The sequence below is a fragment of the Cetorhinus maximus genome, chromosome 5, assembly GCF_964194155.1.
Source record: "Cetorhinus maximus chromosome 5, sCetMax3.hap1.1, whole genome shotgun sequence".
Taxonomy (NCBI): Eukaryota; Metazoa; Chordata; class Chondrichthyes; order Lamniformes; family Cetorhinidae; genus Cetorhinus; species Cetorhinus maximus.
In genome coordinates, this window is record NC_135883.1 from 27,958,653 (window position 1) to 27,968,815 (window position 10,163).

General features: G+C 42.7%; 1 protein-coding gene across 1 annotated transcript; it reads left to right on the forward strand.

Annotated features, from left to right (window-relative positions):
- Positions 1–8,323: 8,323 nt before the first annotated feature.
- On the forward strand, positions 8,324–8,743 carry LOC144680440 (histone H2A-like). The gene has a single exon (XM_078541403.1). It carries the CDS (start codon positions 8,324–8,326, stop codon positions 8,741–8,743), a length of 420 nt encoding a protein of 139 aa, XP_078397529.1.
- The last annotated feature ends 1,420 nt before the right edge of the window (positions 8,744–10,163 follow it).

Sequence of the window (10,163 nt, forward strand, 5' to 3'; positions counted from 1 at the left end):
GTAATCACCACAATATGATTGAATTTTACATCCAGTTTGAAAGGGAGAAGAGTGGGTCCAAGACTAGTACTTTAAACTTAAATAAGGGCAACTTTGTGGGCATGAAATCTGAGCTAGCTGAAGTGAACTGGGACACTAGGCTAGGGGATAGATCAATAAAGAAGCAGTGGCAGACATTTAAGGGAATATTTCAGAATACTCAGAATAAGTATATTCCTGCTATAAAGAAAAATTCAAAGGGGAGGACCCATCATCGGTGGTTAATTAAAGATTTTAAGGAAAACGTCAAACTTGAGGAAAAAGCATATAACTGTGCAAAGATGAGTGGCAGGACAGATAATTGATCAAATATAATGAACTGCAGAGAATGGTCAAATATAAAGACAGTGACTAAGAAGTTAATCAGGAGAAACAAATTAGAGTTTGAGAGAAAGCTAGCTGGAAATGTGAAAACAGATAGCAAGTTTCTACAGGTAAATAAAAAGGAAAAGAGTAAGTAAAGTGAGTGTTGGTCCTCTGGAGAGTGAGTGGGGAGTTAATAGATAATAAGGAAATGGCAGATGAAATGAACAAATATTTTGCTTCTATCTTCACTATAGAGAACACAAAAAAAATTCCAGGAAAAGCTGTAAATCAAGATGTAGAAGGGACAGGGGAACTTGGTGAAATTACAATCACTAGGGAAGCGATGTTGAGCAAACTGATGGAGCTGTGGGCTGACAAATCTTCGGGTTCTGCTGGACTTCATCCTAGGGTCTTAAAAGAAGTTGCCAATGAGGTTGTTCATGCGTTGGTGTTAATTTTCCAGAATTCCCTAGATTCTGGAAAGGTTCTATCGAAATGGAGAGTTTCAAATATAGCCCCTTTATTTAAGAAGGGAGGGAGGCAGAAAACAGGAAACTATAGACCAGTTGTGGGGAAGATGTTAGAATCGATCATTTTAGGAGGTTATAGCTGGGCATCGAAAGAGAAACTCAAGGTAATCGGGAAGGTTTTGTGAAAGAGAAATCATGTTTAACCAATTTATTGGAGTTCTTTGAAGGAGTAACATGCGCTGTAAATAAAGGGGAGCCTGTAGATTGTACTTGGATTTCTAGAAGGCATTTAGCAAGATGCCGCATCAAAGGTTATTGCAGAAAATAAAAGCTCATGGTGTAGGAGGTAACATATTGGCATGGATAGACGATTGGCTGGCTGGCATAAAACAGAGAGTAATCATAAATGGGTCTTTTTCTGACTGGCAGGATGTGACAAGTGGAGTCCTGCAGAGGTCTCAACTTTTTACAATTTATATCAGTGACTTAGATGAGGGGAGTGAAGGCATGGTAGCTAAATTTGCAGATGACACAAAGATAGGTAGGGAAGTATGTGAAGAGGACATAAGGAGGTTGCAGACGGATATAGATAGGTTGAGTGAGCGAGCAAAAACCTGGCAGATGGAGCACAATGTGGAAAAATGTGAAGTTGTTCACTTTGGCAGGAAGAATAAAAAAGCAGAATATTACTTAAACAGAGAATTGCTGCAGAATTCTGATGTGCAGTAGAATCTAGGTGTTCTATTGCATGAGTCAGAAAAACTTAGTATACAGGTACAGCATATAATTAAGAAGGCTAATGGAATGCTATCTTTTATTATGAGAGGAATTGAAGATAAAGGTAAGGATGTTATGCTTCAGTTACACAGAGCATTGGTGAGACCACATCTCAAATATTGTGTGCAGTTTTGGTCTCCTTATTTAAGAAAGAATGTAAATGCGTTGGAGGCAGTTCAAAGGAGGTTTACTGGATTGATACCTGGAATGAGCGGGTTGTCTTATGAGGATAGGTTGAACAGACCGGGCTTGTTTCCACTGGAGTTTAGAAGATTGAGGGGTGATTTGATTGAAGTATATAAGATCCTGATTGGTATTGACAAAGTAGAGGTGGAAAGGATGTTTCCTCTTGGTGGGTGAGTCCAGATCAAGGGTACACTGTTTTAAAATTAGTGGTTGCCCTTTTAGGACAGCGGTAAGGAGACAGTTTTTCTCTCAAAGGGTTGTACGACTTTGGAACTCTGCCTCAGAAGACGGTGGAGGCGGGGTCATTGAATATTTTTAAGCTGGTGGTAGATAGATTCTTATTAGGCAAGGGAATCAAAGATTATCGGGGGCAGATGGGAATATGGAATTCGAAACACAAACAGATCAACCATGATCTTGTTGAATGGTGGAGTAGGCTCGAGGGGCCGAATGGCCTACTTCTGCTCCTATTTCATATGTTTGTATGTTTCATATGCTCACTATCAACATCCTGCGGATTACCATTAATCAGAAACTGAACTGGACTAGCAATATAAATGCTGTGGCTACAAGAGGAGGTCAGAAGCTAGGAATCCTGTGGCAAGTAACTCACCTCCTGACACCCCCAAAGCCTGTCCACAATCTACAAGGCACAAGTCAAGATTGTGGTGGAATACTCTCCACTTGCCTGGATGAGTGCAGCTCCTACAACACTTAAGAAGCTTGATACTGTTCAGGTGTCACCACCAGCCCACTTGGTTGGCACCACTTCCACATACATTCACTCCTCCACCACCAACACACAGTAGCAGCAGTGTGTACCATCTACAAGATGCACTGCAGGAATTCATCAAGGCTCCTTAGGTAGCACCTTCCAAACCCACAATCACTACCATCTAGAAGGACAAGGGCAGCAGACACATGGGAACACCACCAGCTGGAAGTTCCCCTCCAAGCCACTCACCATCCTGATTTGGAAATACATCGCCGTTCCTTCACTGTCGTTGTGCCAAAATCCTGGAACTCCCTTCCTAACAGCACTGTGGGTGTACCTACACCACATGGACTGCAGCAGTTCAAGAAGGTAGCTCACCACCACCTTCTCAAGGGCAATCAGGGATGGACAATAAATGCTGGCCTGGCCAGCGACGCCCACATCCTCTGAATGAATAAATAAAATTATGTGGCTCCAGCAATTCTATTATGAATTAACAACGTAAACTGCAGATCTTCTGAGAATGGTACAGGGGATAGTCCTTCCTCACAGCTCAGTATGTTCTGAGTTCCTGATTTCAACACATTCTTTCTGAAGAAGTGCTGATGGAGGCCATACACTTCTCCTAGGACAGGGTGGAAAATATGACAATGAGAACATTGTCAACGTGTGGATTAACTGTGTTACATTTGATGATTATTGAGAGTTCCTTAGTAGCCATGAGGTAATCAGAAGCATCTGATATCTAGTAAAGAAAGTAAAGAAAAACGTGCATTAACATGAAATTTTCATGGCCTCGAGACATCCAAAATGCAACTCCAATTGTCCCATAGGAAAGAACTTCCACTCCAGTAAGTACCAGCCAGTAATGACAAACCGCTGATCATTACCACAATTTGTAGAGACTAGCACAATTGGATCTGAGCTTACATTCAATTACTCTGTACCATTGCTCACTTGACTGTAATGTATACCCTTGAAACTTATTCTTCTTGATCAATTCATAAAGATTCATGCCCAGTAACTCAAATGTCATGCAAATATGGTTGCGGAATGTGAAGTTTTCCAGCATGTGAATGACATTCATAGTATTATCTTTGTCTTGCTTTTTCAGGTGCTCCAGAATCCATATCTCTTCTGCAGCCTGTCGGTGGAAGCATTTCTCATTCCTCAGTATTTTTAATGCTATATGCTGGTGTTGTTTGTGATCATAGGCTTTCACAACCTGCCCAAAGCTCCCTTTGCCAATAACTTTCAAAACTTCATATCTGTAAGTAATGTAAGCCATCATGCTACAATTGACCATGTTGTTGAGCAAATGAAGTTTGTATATGATTTAATGGAAGAACTCTGTATATGTGAATATTTACATTTCTTTAAAAAGGGCCCCCACTATGCATACATTAAATTAAGAACAAAGATTAGGCCTTCAAGAGGGAGCAGAGGATATTTACCAGAATGATACCAGTGATGAGTGACTTCAGTTATGTGGAGGGATGAGAAAAACTCAGATTGTTCTCCTTTGAGCAGGATAGGTTAAGGTGGGGGTGGGGAAAGGGGGATTTAATAGAGGTGTTCAAAATCATGAAGGGTTTTGATGGATTAAAAAGGAGAAAACTGTTTCCACTGTCAGAAGGGTTGGTAACCAAACAACATGAATGCAAAATAATTGGTAAGAGAACAAAAAGTAATGTTATTTACACGACGAGTTGTTATGGTCTAGAATCCACTGCCTAAAATGGCGATGGAAGAAGGTTCAATTGTAATTGCCAAAAGCAAATTGGATAATTACTGGAAAATGATAAATTTACAGGGCTATATGGGGATTGCTACTAATTGGACAATTTTTCAAATTGTCTTTCAAAGAGCCAGCACGGGCATAATGAGCCAAATAGTCACCTTCTGTACTGTAAGAGAATAGCTCAGTCAGTAAAGTCCCCACACTTTCTGGCATTGTGCGTATACTCAACCATCAATCAATGATAGTTAGCTGGATCGCTGGAGGGATGCAACAGCTCGGTGCAATGGCAAGGGAAAAAAAAAATCAGCTAAAGGTTTAACCCCAGATGGTAAAAGCATACCTGGATGTTAGATATAGTCAATGTCAAATTCGTCTATAAAGCTCCTGTGGTCCAACTGTCTGCTGACTGGCACGCACCGTTGAGGCTCACCGGTTAAGAATGGGCAGTTACATGAGTATTATTAGTCCAGTTGAACTGTCAGCGACTGCTTTCAGCAGAGGTAAGAGAAAGTGGGGGCAGGCTGGGGGTTGGGAGGGGGTGGAGGGGTGGGGGAAGAAAATAAATGAGCTGGAGGCATGTCCAAGTAATTCAGTCTGCTTTCCAACTACCTCCTTGTACGATATTGCATAATGAAAACAAAAATCAATGTTGGATTTTTACAAGAGATACTTTTCAGCAGATGCAAGTGATGATGAAAATAATACAACTGATTAGCATTGTAACAAAATATGTATTTGTGTTGCAAAATGAAACCGAAATGCATTTTTGTCTTGATTCAAACAAAATAAAACATCTCCTCATACCTTATTGTCAACTGAGCACATTGCCATAACAAGGTTATATTTACAGGTAAATCAGTTGTTATTTTAACACTATTTAGTGTCTTTCAAAAGTAAAGCACACAAGAGAGACATAAAAAGGCCATTATTGCAACAGCTGTCCTATTATTGGTTTTAAGTGTGTAATACAAAACCCAGAAAGCTCTTCATATTATTACTATATAGAGGATTCATACATTATGCAAAACATAACTAACAATAGATGTGGCATATGGCCATTGTTATATTATACAGTTAGCAACAGAAGTCCTTGTTGGTTATTCCAGATGGTTTTCAAACTTTTTTATATGGGGATCCCTGCAAGTATTAACACACAGGTGGGAGGGCCCTGCAAATATTGGCTCCCATCTCCACCTGCAGTTTCACCCTGCTGTGGGGGCATTAGCTAACCAAAGGCACACAGTGTAATAACTGCCAAGTATTGCTTAAGTAATAGATATGACATACCAGTAAATCAATAAATACAGAGAAAAATCAGATATCTGATGTGAGCCTGACAGAAATCTGCTGATGTCAGACACTCCTCGAGAACTACTATCTGGGAAATGTAGTTTGAAAATCCATGTTCTATACAGCAATCGTATCAGGGCAGAAGATAAGCTTAGGCTTCAACATTGCAGTATTTGTGAAATATCTGCTAAACAGAGGTACAAAGGACAGGAGCATAAAGAGTGTTCATAGTCTCTATTTCACATACATGAGCCCTCAATAACCCCTCTATTCCATCTAGACAATCGGGTAGCAGGCTCACTGCTAAACAACGGTTATCCCCTCACCATCTGGCTCATGACCCCTGTCAGGAACCCCGGCAGAGACGCAGAACGCAGATTTAATCTGAACTGTACAAGAAGCGGGGTTCACACACAGCAAATGATTGGTGTCCTGAAACAAAGTTTTTGCTGTCTGTCTTTTTCCAAGTTTTTGGCCACCTGACTGAATATCTCCTTATATGACTCAGTGTCATACTTAGTTTTACAATGCTCCTGTGAAGCAGCTTGGAAAGTTTCATTACGTTAAAGGCGATATATAAATATAAGCTGTTGTTGTTGTTGTTGTCTGGAGAACTCGGGAAAAGTCCTTTAGGACCATCAAAGAAAGGGTCCAGATTCATTGTCGTTTGCTGCAAAACTTTGCCATCCCAAGGGAATTACCTTGAAATTTCCAGAGGATGCAGAAGTGAAAGATGAAGATAAAGAAGGAGATGAGGGAACCAGAGGATTCAAGACATAGGAAGAGAACAGCCCAACACCAAGGTGGGCTGTTAGAGCTGGAAGGAAGCAAATTATTGATGACAGATTCTCCTGAAGAAACGCTTACCTCCCGAGAATATCAACAGGTCTTCCTTTCATCTGGTCTAGAACCACAAAGAAGCTCAAAATGGCATGGTTACATTAATCATGAATAACCCACTCCAAGAACCTCCAGCACTTTTAAAAGCTATTCTAAAACACCCATGAGGCGGTTCCCCAGGGGATACAGTATGGGAGGTAGAACACTGCTGAATCTTTACTGAGGTGGCCTTGGTGGGTAACTTCTAGGAACTTTGGCCATTCAGGGCCCAGCTGCAGACTGTTGTACCTCGGCTTTGGCCAGGGTAGTCTGGCCCAGCTGGCTGGCTGGTTGGCTCCAACTAGTGAATAGAGAGGCCAACATGCACCTATCCCATGGACACAACACCATTCTCAGGGGACTGAGCCTGAGCACTCCTCCTGCTCTGCGTGAGAATGGAATACAGGCATGCTGGGAGGCTCTGAAAGCCTCTCTCCTGCAGGCATTGTAATCCAGAGGAGATACTGGACAGAGAGCCAAGATAGTCACAGCTTGAGATCCCATCAAAACTGTCATTGTATTCTTCAATGTTCTAGGGCCTCCTGCAGTACCCATTGAGTTGACCACTCACTCCAAGGTAGGCTACATGGCCTTAATGCACAAACATAATACACAAGTTGGAGCTGGAAGACTCCATGCTCTCTGACATTGAGCTTGTTGGCAAGGCAGCCCAGTATCCATAGAAAGTTCATGTGTGTAATGTATTCTTACGTTATGAGCATGTGGAGCTCACAATGCCATCATTAAACACATGAACTGGCCACTTTGGTGCCTGTCTTTCTTTGCAAATGCCTTCAAATATATAACAGAATTTGGTGATGAGATGGAATCAAAGTACAAAAACATTGGCAGCAGATGGCAGTAAGGGCTGCGATGAACAAAATCAGTCGGTTCTCAGTGACTTACCAGCTCAAATGGCGGAGATTTTAACTAGATTGTAATGAGACTTACTGGGTTGGATTTTACAGGGCACAGGGATCCCCAACCTCCCAGCCAAAAAGTCGGAGGCTCACCCCACAGAATTTCATGCTTGGAGGCGCATTAATCTACTAGCCAGTCAAATGGCTGGGAGTTCTTCAGTACTGACAGCACCATCGGGATCAGTGGCCACATTCGGCACTGTATCCAATCTCTGACCATGAGGAGCCGCAGTTACAGTTAAATGTAGTGTGTATCGTCAGGGCCAGGTTAGAAGCCTTGGAACCGTGGTGGGGGGTGAGAGATGACCCGGTGTAGGGGTTTTTTTTGATGGTCCTAGTTGAAAACTGTCAAGCTGCCAGTGTGAGCCTCTCTCGCCACTGGTTAAATTCCAGCGGTGGTGGGAAGAGGCCCTTCAGGGTCTCAATTGGCCCACGGGCAAGCAAGCTGCCTGACATCTCCTCTGCTGCACATAAAATTGTGACGGTGCGGGAGTGGGCAGGTAGGTGGCGGGCACAACTCTCTTGGCATTTTAGGGGCCCTCTCGCCTGCAAAGCAGGGGCATAAATTCCAGCCCACTGTTCCTGACTGCTGCAGGGTCCTAGTGTCCACCTGATCAGCTACCAACCAGATTGACTTTTGGTGAGTTTGTTCTACCTAGACTGACATAAATTCTGCACCACTGTTTTGGACATTGACATTGGGTCACTGTTACATTTGAAATGGGTCAATATGGCTGTGCCCATGGGATACATTGAAAGGCTAGGAATGTATGATTGAGCCTGAGATCCATTCAGCTCATACATCAAAAGAATGGACATGTTTTAGAGCGAATAATATTTTAGAACTCAAAGGGGACAGTAAAGAGGTCCAGGCTCAGAACTCTTGAGCACAAGAAAGCAAGTTTGCTAACGGAGATTGGTCCAGAAGTGTATGGCATGCTCACAAATCTTCTTACTCCCAAAAAGGCCAAAGATGTGCCATGAGAGCTAATCCTGGAAGATGTCTGGTCGCGGTAAAACCGGAGTCAAAGGATGCGCCAGGACCAAGACTCACTCCTCCAGAGCTGGTCTCCAGTTTCCTGTTGGCCATATCCACCGGCTGCTGCATAACGGTCACTATGCCAAGCACGTCGAGGCTGGACACCCCATCTGCCTGGCAGCCATCCTCAAATACTTGACCGCCGAGATCCTCAGGCTCGCCGGCAACGTGGCCCGAGACAACAAGAAGGTCCACATCATCCTCCGCCACCTGCAGCTCACCTTCCGCAATGACGAGGAGCTCAACAAGCTGCTGGGAGGGGCCACCATAGCTCAGCGTGGAGTCCTGCCCAACATCCAGACTGTGATGCTGCCCAAGAAAAGCGGCCACCCCAGCAAGGTTTATGCCTCAAGGGGCGAGATCAGAAAAGGATCAAAATAATCATCATCAAGTTGGAAGAACATTTAATCTTAAACCACTAGAGGCAGCAGAAAGCCACAAATTTGGAACCAAAAATCAAAAAAGTAGTGTAACAATTGGTGATTACATTGAAGCACTGAAGAATTTATCATTGTGCCAAAGTTGCAATGCATTCTTAGACAGTGCATTACGAGATAGATGTGTGCATGGATTAGTGGATGAAACAACCCAATCGAAGTTGTCAAATGAATAAAACCTTACATTTCACCGAACATGTAAGATTGCTTTTACCAGATGGAGATGTCATCGAAGAATGTTCATGGATTTTGCTCCATGTAAGTGAATAGTATAGATTCTGTCCATAGTCAGAAGGCTTCCACCAAGGTTCAGGTGGAGAGATTTAGCCAGAAGAGTGGCGACAGAGGTTTAATGACTTGCTGTCACTGTAATGGCAACCACATGGTACACACATGTCAGTACAGAAATGTCACATGCTTTAATTGCCAAAAGATGGACCACATTACACCTGCTAGCCGAGCAAGGGCCAAAGCAGGAAAAAGAACTCATTCCAGTGGTAATGGAAAACTGTGACGTCACAGGGTGGAGTTCACAATCCAGGGTACTTAAGCGAAGAGCAGCTAGGGAATGTACATTATTTATGACACTGACAATCACTTAAATGACAAAGACTTTTCTACAGAAGTGTTGGTAAAACATCAACTTGCACATCGATACAGCTGCAGACTGTTCCATTATGAGTAGAGGCACCTCCAAGAGCAAAGTCGGTGACGTACCACTGAGTGCACAGTTCAATTGAAAATCTATTCTGGCAATGTGTTAGATATATGGGGGCAAGTCCCTAAAGTTACTCATTGTTGTTGGGAAATATGTCAATTAGCCAACAAGCAAAGGCTGGCTTCATAAGTTGAAGTTAGACTGGAAGCAAGTTTTTCAAGTTGAGATAGCCAAGAAGCTTAACCAGCTATTGAATAGTTACAGAAACATTTTCAATTACAGTTATGAAGGTATAATCAATGTGGAAGCACACATCCAAATCAGGCCTGATGCAAAAGCAATATTCGCAAGGCTAGGCGTTCCTTATGCTCTCAAAATCCAAGTTGAAGAGGAACTAAAGAATCTAGAGAGAAATGGGGTGCTAGTGAAACCTGAACACAGTGATTGGGCAACCCCAATGGTAGTAGTGCCCATGTCAGACTAAACTGTGAGATATTGTAGGCACTACAAAGTGAAAATTAACCAGGCAGCTGATGATGGGTAGTATCTACCATCGACCTCCCAAGGTTTGTTGGGAGAGTTAGTGGGATCCAAGATATTCATGAAGTTGGATTTGACTCATGCTTATGCCCAGCTCAATGTGGATCGAGAGAGTTAACGATAACCCTTCAGGTTGTACTCCTACACGAAGCTGCCCAATAGTGTG